General features: G+C 42.6%; 1 protein-coding gene across 2 annotated transcripts in view; it reads right to left on the minus strand.

Moving 5' to 3' along the window:
- Positions 1 to 17,003, minus strand: part of RPS6KA2 (ribosomal protein S6 kinase A2) — a 299,866-nt gene that overhangs the window by 142,981 nt on the left and 139,882 nt on the right. For both annotated transcript variants that reach the window (XM_054982534.1, XM_054982543.1), the window contains exon 4: positions 930 to 1,010. In XM_054982534.1, the coding sequence (XP_054838509.1) occupies positions 930 to 1,010 (81 nt within the window). The remainder of the gene's footprint in view (positions 1 to 929; positions 1,011 to 17,003) is intronic.

The following is a 17,003-nucleotide window of genomic DNA, read 5'->3' on the forward strand; positions in this document are numbered from 1 at the left end:
TCAACTTTTTCTTTCTTTTCTTTTTTGATAAAGCAATATTAGCAAACATTTTGGCAAACTTTATGGCAAAAAGCATAATTTAAAACCATTATGGATGAAACCGTAACGTATAGTTAAGTTCTCATTTTGCTGAAAAGAAGTAAAGTTTTGTTCCATCATGATATATTAGGGTTGTAAAGTCTGGATTGAGAAACACCTGGAGATTTTGGAGGTGGAGCCTGGAAAGGACGAGGTTTGGGGATAATGCCATAGAGTTCACCCTCCGAAGCAGCCATTTTCTCCAAAAGAACTATCTCTGTAGTCTGGAGATCGGTTGTAAATCTGGAAGATCTCCAGGTCCGAGATTGGCTACCATATGATACATTGTCTTAGCAGTTTCATGTTGATGTTAAGCAGCATAAAGGACATAGTGCTCCACAATACTAGTGCCACAGGGTCAAGCAGCTATTGTCCAATGCTACCTTTTGATCAGACAGCTAGGAACAGAACAATGAAGAGCTCACAATACTCATCTTAACCAGTACAGAAGGACAGTAGTCAATGGTATTGATACAAATATAATAATAATCAGTATCAGAATAAATATGCGAAATCCACCCACAGATAATGAATTTGAAGAGCAAAACAATGTTCCAGTTTAATATGTCCATAGATTAATATGAATTAACCTTTAGAAATTAACAGAGGGGTTTTATAATAACAAAAGTACAATTGTTCAAAGAAAACATAGCATCAAACACCATCCTTATGCTTTCTTTATTACATTCTGGAATAATGTATGAGAATGATATATTTGACCCAATATTTAATATATTTGAAGCACTGTAATTTTGTTGCTATACACACCACTCTGTTAATTGTAATATACATAAAGTTAAAACTAATTAAAAATTAGAATTTCTATAAATTAACCATTAGAAAACTCTTACCATAATGAAGTTTTACAATGAAAGGGTGATTCACTTCTGCCAAGATATCTCTTTCCATTTTTGATCGTACACGATCTCGAACTATAAAAGACAGAATGAGACATCAGAAAACTCTAAGCTTCAAGAAACTCATGTTGTATTGTTCGATCTGCTGCTGGATTGCTATATAGGTCAGAATAACTCATTTTATTTTTGTGTGTTGACGGCCATTATTAAAACACAAAAAACAGGAATCAAAGGCAGGCATGTGCCCCTGAACACAGCTGGAATTTTGTTTGCTGCTTTCATAGCAGCAACTCTCACTGCTGAAGAGACAAGCCAGCTTCAAAACTGAACAACAGGAACTGTTCCAGTAAAAACAGTGGGCAAAATTCTGCTGGCCCACACAGTTCTGTTCTGCAGGCATATGCCCCTTCTTTGTATGAAAGGCTACATGCTTATGCAGAACTTGATAAATGGGCTTAGATTGGAGTAACTCTTTTTAGGATTGCACTGTCAGAGATGTAGTGGTAGTAAAATGAAGGTGGCACTGACAACCAAGATGATTAGAGGGTAGGAACACCTTTCCTATGAGAAAAGGTTGAAGAGTCAGGGACTTTTCAGTTTAGAAAACACACAACCAAGAGGGTGCATGATAGAGGTTTATAAAATTATGTATGGGGTAAAGAGGGTGGACAGAGAGAACTTTTCTCCCTCTCTCATAATACTAGAACTTGAGGGAATCAAATGAAGCTTATGGGCAGTAGATTCAGGACAGCCAAAAGGAAGTATTTCTTTACACAATGAATGCATTCACTGCCAGAGGATACAGTGATGGCTACAGGCTTGGACAGTTTTAGAAGGCAGTTTTAGACAGACTCATGGAGGATAGGTCTATCCGTGGCTGCTAGTCATGGTGACTAAAGTGAACCTCCATGTTCAAAGGCAGTGAACCTCTGAAGACTGGTACCAGGAGGCAACTTTAGGGGAGAGCTTCAGCCTCTATGTTTTCTTGTTGGCCCTCCATAACAGCTAGCTGGCCACTATGTGAGACAGGCTGCTTGACTAGATGGATGACTGTTCGATCCAGCAGTGTTCTTTCTCTGTTCTCATGAACAGAATTTTCTTTCATACATGTATGGTACGTCACTGCTGACCATCCTTTGGTAAAACTGTTTGCTAATACTCTACAGTAGTCCTTTAATGTTTCCACACTGGGAAGTAAGAATGAGAGATGGCTGCCTGATAGCTGGGAACTGTCCTGCTTTTGGAATGGGATAATCATCAGACCTTGGATTAGGTAACATCCCTTCAGTTTCCGGTGGGAGAATGGCAGAGATACAGCAAAAGAAAAAACAATTTCTCACTAGTCAAGGTAGCAGGGAACACATGACAATGTACTGGATCCTGTGGACAATTATCATGAGCAATAGTCCCTGCACAAGCAGTAGTAAAATTGCTCCGTACTGTCTGCTTGCTACTAAGTGAAAATGATTTTTTGTGTGTGCAAGGCTTCTGATACAATTTCAAAACTGAATTAAATGTATTCATATGAACCATTTGTTGTACATTCCATTGCTCCATATGAACACTATTATTTTGTTTAAAATTATATGTTGTTGTTATTGAGCTATTCCTTGCAAATGCAGAACTGTGCTAAGTACATTTGCCTTTCCACTTACCCATTGCTGGATCCAACCCAATATATTATGATAACAGCAGGCACCAACCACAATCCTAAGTGCATTTCAATAAGTTTGCTGATCTAATGTTACCGGCAAGGATGACTCACTATACACCACTTCCTAGATACAGTTTTGATAAAAACCATTCTGTGTTAAAAAGGAAAACAAGCAGTAAAGGAGAAAAGTCAGAGGCTAAGGCAGAGGAGACTCAACTTATTTTCATGTAATTACTGTATGTCAGAGGCACAGCTTTAATGACTGATATGGATCAAACAAACATCTAGAAAGAGATAACTATAATTAGGGAATGTCTGTTGGGTTCAAACTAATTTTAAGAATTTACAGAAGACATGTGCCCAACAGTATGTCAGATTAATTTGCAAGTTTCTAGTTTGTATATCATTTGACCACTGAAATTTAATTATTTTAAATCAGGATTTGACTAAGAATATACTTGCTTACCATTCTAAGTGCCAGAGGACGGAAGGAGCAAAGTCTGGGAACCAGTGTGTATAGTAGTTACAGCATCAGACTAAGATCTGGGAGTCCCAGGTTCAGATCCCCACTCTTCCATGAAAGCTTGTGGGGTGACCTTGGCCAATCACTCACTCTCAGCCTAATCTAATAATAACATTCAATTATATCCTGTCCTTTAGGAAAACTTGACACCCACTCAGAGCGGTTTACAAAGTATGTTATTATCCCCACAACAATCACCCCGTGAGGTGGGTGGGGCTCAGAGAGCTTCAGAGAACTGTGACTGATGCAAGGTTACCCAGCTGGCTTCAAGTGGAGGAGTGGGGAATAAATAAAGCTGAAGTGTGGGGGCAGTTTAAAAAAAGGTTAGTTGGTGAGTGGGCAGAAGAGAAGGAAGCAGGGAAAAAGAAGAGAATATGAAGGGTTCCAGGAAGAGAGAAAGAAAAAGTCATGTGGGAAAGGGGATATAGGGGGAAATGAAGTGACCCCTGCAAGTTTTTGCAGATCCCTCATTTGTAATACTCTATGGCCTGGTAAAGACACCTGTCCCCAGTAGACTGACCATACAGGGAGGGAGAGAGGGGAAGAGCATGCTGGCTCACTCCCTGCCTCCATGACGTTACCTACTTGTCTTAACAATGCAGAAGAATTGTCTTTTGGAACTTTGCTGATCACAGTGTGGGGGAATTGCGCTAGGGATCTCAGTCCCCTGGTGGGAGTGGGGGATTCCCTGCTCCCAGCCTTGACCACCACCCCATCACCACTTACTTGGCAAGTGGGGTGGGGGAAGGTGCAGGAAACAGGCCTGGAGACTATGGAGCAGGAGGACTTTCTCGTGCTGAGAATTTAGTCAGTGAAGGCCCCCGTGTGGGGTTGATTTGATAGTGAAGTAAAGGCCTCCATGTGGGGCTGATTTGATAAAAATCAGCCCCCAAACCAGTAATGTGATAATCATGACCTTGAATACAGCCTGATAACATATGGGAAGCCAATGGAATGGCTGCAGAATGGGAGTGCTATGCATGCTTCATTTAACTCCTAAGAGTAAACATGCGGCAGTGTTCTGCACCAGCTGGAGTCTCCGAGTCAAATTTGAAGGGAAACCTATGTGAAGTACATTACAATAATCTAGTCTGTGCCATAAATTCAGGTGGCCAGATCAGCCTTGTCAAGGTAGGGGGCCGTCTTCCAGGCTAGTTTGAATTGGGAGAAGGCCTTTTTTGCAATTGCATTTACTTGCTTCTCTAGCAGCAGAGCTGGATCTAGTATAACTCCTAGGCTCTTAACTGAGTCAGCCAGGGTCAACTGAACCCCATCAAAGGTTGGAAATAAAATGTCCTTCAAGATCTCTGCTTTTCCAACCAGGGCCACTTCCATTTTGTCTGGGTTCAGTTTTAATTTGTTTGCTTTCAGCCAACTGACAACAGCTGTCAAGAAGTGATTCAGTACCTCTACTGAATCACCAGGGGATTTGGATAATGAGATAAAGAGCTGGGTATCATCTGCATATTGATAGCATCCAGTTTCATAGCTACAAATGAGTTCTCCTAAAGCCTGAACATAATGGGGGGTAAGATTGCGCCTTGTGAAACCACACAATATAATGCCCACATTAAGGATAGCTGATCTTCAACAGCAACCCTTTGAGTTTGTCCCAGTCCAGGGAACATCCAAGGCACTTCTAGCTCTTTTTTTTTTTTGAAAATTTTTTTTATTGGGTTAGAATCCATTATTTTTACATTTACATTCAATTTTCCCCAATTTTTTCATCTCTAACCCCCTCCCTTTCCCCCCCCTTTTTGTTGACTTCCAACAGCTTTCCAACCCTTTGTCCCCTTTCCCTTACTTTTATTAGCTTCCTCTATCTAAAACAAATATATATTCTCCATTATTCTAAGCAGTACATCCTTAACTATTTTTGACATTGTATGCCCAAACTGTAAGTCTTTGTTTCCATCTTAGATAAACAATTTATCCCATTTTTCAATTTCAAATATTTCTATATATCATAAACCATATAGATCATACATTCATTTATATCAAACAATTTGACTTATTCTCTATATATTACTCATTCTATCTTTTTGTAATAATTCTATATATCTCTCATCACGTAGTCAATCAATTTGACTCATCTATATCTTCAGACATTCAGTTTGGTACAAAACTTACCAAAAAGAAAGAAAATATTGTTAGTTAATCAATCCTTATATTTAATCCTTATAGTTAATTATTTTCTATCTATGTTCTGTTTGTTAACCTATATATATCTATATATATATCAATCTATTAATCTGACTGCTTATTAATTCACATTTATCTCTTCTCCCCCCGGTAAAGTCTCCCCCCTCTACTTCAATGCTTCAGTAGTTCTCAAACTGCCACAGTTTTCCTCCCACCTCCCATTTCTTCTCCAGGTGTTGTTTCAGCTTCTCCCAGTCTGTGTTGAACTGCCCTGAGTCCAGATCTCTCAGTTTTCTTGTCATCTTATCCATTTCAGCCATATACAGCAATTTGTAAATCCAATCTTCAATAGTTGGCACTTCTTGTACTTTCCATTTTTGCGCATACAAAAGTCTAGCTGCTGCTGTCATATAAAATATCAACGTCCTGTATTGGGCTGGAATTCCCTCCATTCCCAAGTTCAGTAGCAGGAGTTCTGGGTTCTCAAGGCACTTCTAGCTCTGAACTATTAAATCAAAATCTAGCGTTAAAGTCTGTGCTATTGGGGAGGGGGGAGCAGGCTCAGAGGTATTCTTTCATTGATAACTTTCTCCTATTCCCATGGCAGGCCTTTAAAGCAGGCACTCTCATCCACTGGAAAAAATAGGTCTGGAGATTAATGGATACAGTCTTAATTTGCAGGATCTCAGCAGTGATGGAAATGGTATACAGAGCACATGCCTATATAATACTTTTATTAAGAGCAACTGAAGTAACACAAAACAGTCTGCAAGTTTTTGAGTTCTCTAGAACTCTTTGACAAGCTGAATGGGGGGGGTGGAGAGGAGGTAACACAGAGATCTCAGGCATCACATAGCTGAACAGCGTGCTCAAAACTGCTACAGCACAGACTTTAACGCTAGATTTTGATGCAATCGTTCAGGGCAAGAAATGTCTGTAATCAAAGACTTTTAAAATAAAGGAAACACTGAAAGAGTGTTAATGTTTTAAGCATGTTTGTACTTTGAGTCAAAAAAATTTATCAATAATTGGGTTTGCTTTTATTTTTATAAAGTTTGTATTTCCAGTAACTGGCATTAAATTTTATGGTACAAAAGGTCTGGCCTGACAAAGTGACATTCATGTCAGATCCAGCCTTCATAACAAATGAGTTTGACACCCCTGCTTTAGTCTAAACCAATTGATTTCCTTGAGCTGAAATCAGATCAATTCTGCATAAAATTATACTGTATGAGTATCGGACAGGATCCTAAGGCGCCTTTGTAAAAACAGATGAAAGCATTTCTGCTTTCTCAGATGGGGAGGGGAGGAGGGAATCCAGAACTCCCAGGACTGGTGCAATGATGTTACTGCACCACACCGATAGCACTACCGTGCTTTGCAGTGGGCGAAGGAACATGCTGGGAATGTCAAGTATAATGTAAACATTAGCCCCCCCTTCCACTGGGAGGGTAAGGGGACCTAGCAACCCTAACTCCTAAACAGAGTTATACACTTCCTAAGTTTACTTAGAAGAGCATAACTCCGCTTTGGCTTGGACTATAAGACTATCCTACACTGATCAATCAATCAAGGCATCCTGCTTAGCCTGCTGATTAAACTTATTCAAGTATGCAATGGTACTGTAATTTAGAAACGACATAATCCAATCAGATTGCTTACAGCCTAAGACATAAAACTATGATTATAAAGGCTTAGCAACTGGAACATGTGTTTTATATACATATAGGAAGCTTTTAAAGCAGAGGACAATTTTTTCCTTATACCATGCAAATAGTAACGTTCATAATTTCATGTTTCAGGCAGACAATGGGTTTGCTTAAAACTAAGATCAGCCATCACTGAATGGGCTCTTTAAATTCCCTCCATAATCACCTGAGAAAGAAAAAATATTAACCAAATAATGAAATTGCTGCAAAGAATTGTTGATTTATAAACTGTTGCAACTTTCTGCAGTCATTCCATTGGCTGCCCATCAGTTACCAGGCTCAAATTAAGGTACTGGCTGTATTGCTGCCTCTCTGACTCCTTCAGAAAGTTTTCTCTGTCACCAAAGGCCTTAGACCTCCTTGGCTTAACTGGTAAAATCTGAAGGCTTGTTATAGATGGTAGTTTGACAGAAAGGTCAGCACATGAGGGTAGTTGTAGCACTTGTAGGATTTTTCTCACTTAAGTAAAAATAGAGTTTATTTATAATGATGTAAGTGTAATGGTTGCAGAGTTTTGCTAAGTGTATTGGTTCCAAAATCATTCGAAAGCTTCATAGTTTCAAAAATAATTACATTCTCTCAGAGGCATATTCAGACTCAGTCAGACTAATTTTCCACACAGATCTTCACTAACAGAATAAACTCATCTGCATAGACATAAACTTGCTCAAGTCTTTCCATACAGTTTGCCAGATTTAAATAAAATAGTCTCTCTCTCAGATTTACACAAATTATCCCAGGAGCACACACAGTTTGCCTGACTTCGACTGAATTAGGCTCTCAGGTTTCCACACCATTTTCCTGATCTAGCCAGAATCCTTTCTCTTTGGGACACCCAAAGACTGACTGAAAACCTCTTCCCTCAACTCTCTAACTAAAAACTCCAGTTCACTTTTCCCCTTAGGGTACAGCTACCATCAGAGCACACCCCATTCACCCATCCAGCTCCTCTCTTTCTTTCCTCAGAGTGCTGCATTTAAAACAGGGTGGATAAAAATCAATGATTTTTTTAAAAAAATCAAAAAAATCAGATTTTTTTAATTTAAATCGATTTTTTTTATTTAAATTGGATTTTTTAAAATAAAATGCTTTTTGAGGAAAATATATTACCATCCAAAGGTTATTCCAACATGAAATAAAGATTAGTTTTTAATTATGTAGAATAAGGCTGTATATGTTTAATTTTTTGGGTAAATAAATTCCATTAATCCATTCACAATGTAATGCTCTTCCAGAGGTTTTTGTAAGATTATTGGGCAGTTTCTCTGCCTACAAGATATTATCACAGATGCTTGGTTTTGCAGTTCTCAAAACTGAATTTGTGTCAGCTCAGCAGAGATCACATGCCTCTTCTTCACAGCAAAAATGTTATAACATGAACAGAGCTGAGAAAAAGACCTTAATCCTATTGTTCTACAAACTTATGAAGACAGAATCAACCCCTCCAGTGCTAAGTTTCAAGAAGTTCAGTGAATAGAAACAATATTTTTCTGATTGTTTGGAGTGGAATAGATCTGCGCAAGAAGAAACAAAGTGTGAGGAGGGAGGGGCAAGCAGCACAAAATGAAAGTGAAACTTTTTGAGCACAATACTGCACAAGTCTTTGGATCTTTTGTGTGTATGACCTGAGGTTTATCACATTCTTTCCTTGGAGGAAAAAACCTATAATGGCAGCAGGCCGTAAAAGAGACCCAGTTTGGGAATACTTTAATGAAGTTCCTTTACCTATCGGTAAGGCAGGCATGCGTGCAAAATTCAAACACTGCAACAAAGAAATGCAAGGCCTGGTGGCCCGAATGAGGCAACATCATGAGAAGTGCTGTGATGAAGATGACCAAAGAAACACATTTGAACAGGCAGGATCTTCAGGTTGGTAAACATTTTTATTGAATCATATTTCTAAAGACTGCCTTGAACTGGCATGTTTGAGCAAAATTATATTTCTTATTATTACTGCATGTTACTGTCATTTGGTAGTTATGAAGAAAAGCAAATATTCCTTTTGGGGCAGTGCTGTACAATAAGCAGAAATTGTATAAACAATAAAATAACAGCACTGACTTTTTTGTTTAGGGGAATTCATCGTCAACATTAAGGATTCTGGAAACTATCCACCTTCAAGATCACCATCCTCCTGTTCTACAGTTTCAGAGTTATCCATCCCAGATAGTGCTTCATTTGCATCATCATCAGACACCCACAGTATATCACCTAAAAGAAAGAAAAAACCCTTCCCTCCTGGAACCACCATAGATAAGTTTGTGATAAAAACTAGCAGATTAGAAAAAGAGTTAATTGATGAAAAAATTGCCCAGTTTGTTTATGCAACGAACTCTTCTTTCTGTCTGACTGAGAACCCACATTTCATTAATATGGTTCAGTCACTGAGACCAGGATACAGTCCACCCTGCAGAGCAGATGTTGCAGGGAAACTGCTGGATAAAGTGTATGACAGAGAAATGGAGCAATGTGCAACAGCTCTGGAGGGTAGAATTGTTAACCTAAGTATTGATGGGTGGAGTAATGTCCACAATGATCCTGTTGTATGTGCTTGTATAACAACAGAAGAAGGGAAAGTCTTCCTTGCACAAACAATTGATACGTCAGGAAATGCACACACAGCAGAATACTTACAAGAAGTGGCAGTAAAAGCTATAATAACATGTGAACAAAAATTCAAATGTCTAGTAAGCAGTTTGGTCACAGACAATGCTGCAAATGTATCCAAGATGAGAAGAAATTTAGAAGAGCAGGAAGGGAATACAAAGCTAGTAACATATGGTTGCAGTGCTCATTTGCTGCACCTCTTAGCCAAAGACTTAAGTGTTCCAGAAATAAAGACTAATGTTGTTGAAATTGCTAAATACTTCCGTAACAATCATTTTGCTGCAGCAGCTCTGAAAAGGATGGGTGGAACCAAGCTAACGCTCCCACAAGATGTTAGATGGAACTCTGTGGTGGACTGTTTTGAGCAGTATATCAAGAACTGGCCTATTCTGATGACAGTTTGTGAACAAAATCGAGATAAAATAGATGGCACTGTCACGGCCAAAATCCTCAACATTGGGCTTAAGAGAAATGTTGAACATATGCTGAGCATCCTGAAACCCATCTCTGAAGCTTTAAACAAAATACAGAAAAATAGCTGTTTTATTGCTGATGCTGTTGAAATTTGGAAGGAACTGAGTGAACACTTAAAAACAGAACTACACATGGACAGAATTAAATTACAAGCATTAAAAAATCGAATGGGACAAGCACTGTCTCCAGCTCATGTTTTGGCAAATATCGTCAATATCAAGTATCAGGGTCAAAACTTAAGTGCTGAGGAAGAGGAGTTAGCTATGACATGGGTATCCAGCAATCATCCATCTGTAATGCCAACTATAATAAACTTCAGAGCTAAGGGAGAACCATTCAAGAAATATATGTTTGCTGAAGATATTTTAAAGAAAGTCACACCAGTGAACTGGTGGAAGTCACTTAAGCACTTGGATTTAGAGACTGTTCAAGTAATGATTTCACTTTTAACAGCAGTAGCTTCTTCTGCAGGCGTTGAAAGAATATTCTCTTCCTTTGGACTCATTCATTCTAAATTGAGAAATCGTTTGGGACCCGATAAAGCAGGAAAGCTTGTTTTTCTTTTCCAGATTATGAACAAAGAAGAAGATGAAGATGACGAGTGAGCTACAGAGGACAGTATTTAAGTTTTTCATGTGTAGGCTGAGCTGACAGTCTAAGTTTCTTAAAATATATATATTTTGTTTAGCCAAATTAGTTAACAAACATGGATGTTTGTTTAAGCAAATAACATATGCTGTAATGTTATTGTTTCAGTTGAATAAATAAAACTATTTAAATTGTTATTATTAAGGTAATGATTATTTTTCTCCTTCCAATAAAGTACAACAGAAAAGTTGTCCAAATATGAATGATTAACCTAAACTGGGGATAATTCATCTCACAATAAATTAACTATAATGTGTTTCTAATAGTATTAAAATCAATATTTTATACAACTGTAAAACTAATATGAAAAGTTGTTATTCTAAAAATCTTCATCTACTTGCATATTAAAGTTATTAAATCTTCATCTACTTGCATATTAAAGAATTAGTCTTTATGTAGAAAACTATGATTTAAATCAAGCCTTACTGACTAGTAATTTAAATTGTGATTTAAATCGTGATTTAAATGTTTGATTTAAATCAAATCCACCCTGATTTAAAACAACGGTAACAAACAAATCCAAACTATTTAGATGCAGAACATTACAGCAATGTTAGTGACATCACTGATTTAGAAACATTTCTCCCACTCCCACTCCAGCAGCTTGGCAAGCCAAGGTCCAGCAATGGCTACTAGGAATGATGATCTAGAGGAAGTAAAATTCCCCAAACCGATTTCCTTCCATCTTGCAGCTGCTTAGAACTAAAATTATTATTACCCTACTTGTGTGGTTCACCCTTTGGTTGCATATTCAAGTCGGGTCCTCTCTCATACGTGCCTAGAACTAATAGAGAGCAACATCCAGTCATAGACATCCCAGTGTCTCATTCCATTTGATCCTGGGCTACAGCTAAATAAAATTTCAGGTAGGTAGCTGTTGGTCTGCAGTAGAACAGCAGGATTTGAGTCCAGTGGCACCCTGGAAACTAACAAGATTTTTCAAGGGTATAAGCTTTTGAAAGTCAAAGCTGTTAAGAATCTGAAGAAGGGAGTTTTGACTCTCAAAAGCTTACACCCTTCAAAAATCTCATTGATCTCTAAGGTGCCACTGGACTCAAATCCAGCTAAATAAAGCTAAATCAAAATTTAACATAATTCTAGGGGCAAAAAGAGCTAGATAGTGGGAGAGAACATAAAGGAAATATGGTTAAAGTTGAACAGAAGCATAACTCAGAGAATCTATGGCAATTTTGCCAAGAAGGATGATCAGGGAGGAGTGTGGCAGATGTGGTTGAACTTACACTACAATTGTCTACAAAGAAATTGCACTTCTCTGTTTCTGCAATGATTTTCTAACACCATCATTCAGAAAGGATTTACATAAGAAAAGAGAATCAATTAACAGCAGATGCACTTTTTGGTCAGATGCCTTCCATTTTTTTTAAAAAAAATGGAAAGTAACTGACTCTGTACTGTCTAAATGATGATAATATATGGACCTTTGTTTCTGTGGGAATCACGACAGGCCTACTAATTGAGGAGAAAGTCTGGTCATTCCTCATAAATATCCCAAACTGAAACAACATATTGTTGGAGAGCTTGTAAAGCATTTAAATGGTTTTCCTCATGTATCAAAACTGTCAGTTTATTAAGCATAAAAAGCTGAGGTCTTGCTTGGGATTACTGGAGATCAGTTGGCAGGTTTGCCCAGTTTCCCTGCTTAAACCAGGATACTGGGGCAAGGAAACTGTGTGGAAACCTGCCATGTGGAAGCAGGGCTGCTGTCAACATACCCTGAGATGGGGCAGCTGATGGGGCCCAGGGCTTCTGGCAGGGCTATTTATCAATGAACCCACCCCTCACCCATCCATGCACTTTCCCTGCGATCTGTCTGTGTATCCTTCCCTGCCTATTCACTTGCAAGAGCTCCGCCACCCACACTTCCAGATTCCAGCATGGATGGGGAAGTACATATAGGGAAGTGCAGTGATGGCACCCCTGAGGGCCACATCAGCTACACCACCAGCTGCATGCTCCAAACAGTGCTGTAGGAGAAAGGATACAAATGTGTTGTGCAGACACCTGTGAGCACAGGCAATGGGAACATAATGTGGTGGGGGGGAGGTACAGTCAGTTCGGGGGCTCATGGATGTAAGAAAAGGGAGGGATCTGTTGGTGGGCAGAAGGGGATCCCTGGGCACTGTTTTCCCCGGGCACTCCAAAAAACTGGAGCTGACACTGTGTGGAAGCTCCACTGCTACTGCACTGTTTCAGCAACCACAACAGCAATGGGGAAACCACAGAAGCTTGTTCCCAGAGGAAAATGCATTTTTTCTCTTTCCTGTACAGGAATATAGTCAAACATGCAAACACAGGAGCTGTTGCTCCTATCACAGATGCTGATGTCTGCTCCACTAGCTGTAGGCAAAGCACTCTCCTCACTAGTGCTGGCCACCTCTTATAATCTTCCCCACACAGATGATCCAGCAAGTGAACTGGCAGGTACCAGATGTTCAGAGGGTTTGCATGGGCAAGAAAATGGATAGATAGTTGCTTTGAATAGGTGAGCTATTGTCAGCACAGGTTGCCATCACACAGGTAGAGTGTTTGGCCCAAGTTGGCAGAGCCTGGGCCAGAAAAAGTCACCACTTGGGCTGTATTAGTCCAAGATTAATGAAACTTACACTTTTCCTTCTTTCTGCTTTCACAGCCACTACCTAACGCTGGCAGCAAGTAATTTAATAAAGCGGAGAACTACTGAGTATCAGATTGCAGGTCAGTGAGTTATGTTTTTTCTCAGCTCACTACAACTTAATGCTTGGGAGATCAAACAGGCGTTAGGTGGGCAGTGCAGCAGCCAGTTAATTTTGTTGTTGTTTAAAATAAACATTTCTAAATATTTTTTAAAAAAACATTTAGGGGAGAAAGTGGAACAAAGGAAGGGAGAAAATGACTTTTCTCCTTTGAAAAGTTGGTGCAGATGCGACATGCTAGATTGTTTTGCCTGTCACTTGAGTAGACATGGGCACGAACAGCATTACAAATGCAAAAAACCCACGAACAACCTGTTTGTCTGTTCGTGGACAAGCTGTTCATGAGGCCCCATTGTAAACGGACAAGCAGTCATCGCAAACCTGGTTCGTTGCGTTTGTCTGCTGTTCGTGAAGCCAGACAGTCAGGCACCTTCAATCAATTCCCTTTGCAACGGAGGCAGGGACTGCCTGAACTCTGTCTGCACTCCTTCTGTCGCCCTGGAAACCCCAATCTAAGCCCAACTTAGCTTGATGGGCAGGTCTTCCTTCCATGTGTGGAGCTCCAAATTGGTTACATGACAGCAGACACCAGGGGGAAGGGAGGGGGGAGGGGTGGTGTTCTGTAGCCATGGGCACTCCAATCTCATCCCTGCAAACCCTGTTAGACAGTTCTGACTGCCAACCACAGGCCTCCTGCGTTTCTCTATGAGACCTCTGGTTATAAAAGGGGACTGTGCTCCCACTTCTGGCTTTCAGTTTCAGCAGGCAGTGGAGTGGGACAGAGCTGTTGCTAACCTTTGGGGAGAGAGACAGGGAGAGTGCATTAGAGCTGGGATTTTTTTGTGTGTGTGGTGGGATAGGGATCTATCCCCGCTGGTTCCAGGGCTGCTGACAGGCCCTGGGGCCAAGCTTAGTGGGCACTTCGGCTGAGGGCTCACCTTGATTATTATTATTATTATTACTGTCTGAACTGATTCTGGTCAGGTTTCTGGGAGTGCTGGGCTAGGGCTCTACCCTCTCCCTCTGGTTCCAGGGCTGCTTCCAGGCCCTGGGGCCAAGCTCAGTGGGCACCTCGGCCGAGGACTCACCCTGATTATTAGTGCCTGATCTGGTCAGGTTTCTGGGAGTGCTGGGCTAGGGCTCTACCCCCTCCCTTTGGTTCCAGGGCTGCTGCCCAGTCCTGGGGCCAAGCTCAGTGGGCACCTTGGCTGAGGTCTTACCTTGATTATTAGTGCCTGATCTGGTCAGATTTCTGGGAGTGCTGGGCTAGGGTTCTACCCCCTCTCTCTGGTTCCAGGGCTGATGCCAGGCCCTGGGGCCAAGCTCAGCGGGCACCTCGGCTGAGGGCTCACCCTGATTATTAGTGCCTGGTCAGGTATCTGGGAGTGCTGGGCTAGGGCTCTAGCCCCTCCCTTTAGTTCCAGGGCTGCTGCCAAGGGTGGTCGTGGGGGGAAGTGCAAAGATTGTTCCGGTTGCTCCATGGGAAGCAGTTCTGGGCAGGGCTCTGGGGCGGGAGAGACTCCTGCTCCCCAAAAAATACTTGTGGGGGCTGTGGAGGAGGCCGAAGAGCTCTTGCCGCTGGGGGAAGAGGAACTCTTTAAACTGTTTGAGGAGGGGGAGGGGGAGGGATCCTTGGAGAAATGGTTGGGGTTCGACGAAACATCCCTCCCGTCCCCATCCCAAACTCCCAGTGCTGTCCCTGCCTGCAGTCCACCCCTCACTCCGTCTTCCGTTGCCAGCTCCGCGCTGCGGCAAGTAACCCTTCGTCCTCCCTTCCCTGGAACAGTTAATGGGCCACAGTTCAAACTCTCTGTATGGAGGCACTTTCGGGCACTTCCGAATGACCCCCGTGTGGTGCAGTACCGTGTCTGTGATGACCTGGTACGCAGGGGCAATGACCCAAAGCGCCTGTCATCGACAGTCCTGACTAGACACCTGAAGACGCGCCACCCGAGCCTTTGGAGGAGTTGGGAAGAGAGCCACGCCAGGAGAGGCCCACCCCAATGGCCCCACGATTTCTGGGCCTCGTTGGTGGGCTGTGTGGCTGGCTGCAGCACAGTGGGCCCATTACAGTGGGTGGAGGACTTGGAGGGGGCTATGGTGTGACAGTACCTTGCGGAGCCCATTGAGCCCCCCCCCCCACTCCAACACCTTGGAGTATTGGGCGAGTAAATCTGCCATATGGCCAGACCTGTCCATCGTGGCAACCAACAACCTGTTCTGCCCTCCCACCAGTGTGCAAAGCAAGCAGGCTTTCTCCCACCTAGGAGACCTCCTCCATCCCCGCCGAGCACGTCTGCACCCGGACCTGGTGGACATCTTGACCTTTGTCAAGGTCAACCTCAACCTCCTTGGGTATCACTTCTTGGATCTGGACCTACCTGGGCTCTGAGGCACCCCAAGTTTACTGCGGTTCTAGGCTAAGCTCCTGTGCAGTGGGCTCCAGCCCTCCTCGGTTATTGGGGCTGCTTCCACGGCTGGTAACCCGTTGTCCTCTCCCAGACAAGTTCCCATTCCCTCTTTCAACCTCTCCCTCTCTGGATGGCACCAATACGACCCTTCCCCACAACTTGTCCTGCCCATTGCATCCTCTCCCCGACAAGGTCCTGGACGTTCTCTCTTTCAACCTCTCCCCCTCTGGATGGAACCAGTACGACCCCTCCCAATGACCTCTCCTGTCCTGCCCATCCCATCCTTTCCATGAAGGCAGGAAGGTGGGTGATGTCAGCTGCTACTGCTTTTATCCATGAAGGACAGCTCTGCTGCTGTTGCTGATGGGGTTGTACCGCATGGTCCTCCCCTTGCTGTCCCCTCTGAGCAGGGGGAATGGGTCCCTCTCACCCTTTCCATGAAGGCAGGAAAGGTGCTGTCTGCTGCTGCTTTTGCGCATGAGGGGCAGTTCAAGAGCTTTTGCTGATACGGTTGGGCTGCACGGTGCACCCCTATCCATGGGCACCTGCTGTTGCCCCTGTGCATGGGGGGAATGGGTCCCATGACTCACTTCCTTTCCGTGAAGGCAGAAAGGTGAGTGATGTTGGCGGCAGCCTCCAGTTCGACACAGGAGGGGCAAACAAGCCTCTTCAGCAGCAGTCTGCGCACTACTTCAGGATGGATGTTGGAATCCTCTGCCCCAGTCCTGCTGCACAATCCAGCCAGGAAGCCTCTGTCCTCCTCTCCGAGACAAGTGCCTGGTCCCGCTTTCGACCTCTCCCTCTCTGGAACTGCTCCGACGCCTCCCAACGACCTCTCCTGTCCTGTCCATCCTGTCCTTTCTGTGAAGGCAGGAAGGTGGGTGATGCTGGCGACAGCCTCCAATGCAACACAGGAGGGGCAGACAAGCCTCTGCCGGAGCAGTCTGCACAATCCGACACGGTGGATGTTAGGGTCCTCTTTGCCCTCCTCTACCCATTAAGCTCCCTGTCCCTCTTTGAACCTCGCCCTCTCTGGAACCACTCCCAACCGTTCCCAATGACCTCTCCTGCCCTGTCCATCCTGTCCTTTCCATGGACAGGAATGTGGGTGATGGCTGCTTCCGCTGCTGACAAGATCAGTGAGTTTCAAAGATGAAGGCTCACAAATGTTTGGGTGTTTCCCAGTCCTGCTCCACAAGGTGGCCAG

This window comes from Eublepharis macularius, chromosome 1 (genome assembly GCF_028583425.1).
Source record: "Eublepharis macularius isolate TG4126 chromosome 1, MPM_Emac_v1.0, whole genome shotgun sequence".
Taxonomy (NCBI): Eukaryota; Metazoa; Chordata; class Lepidosauria; order Squamata; family Eublepharidae; genus Eublepharis; species Eublepharis macularius.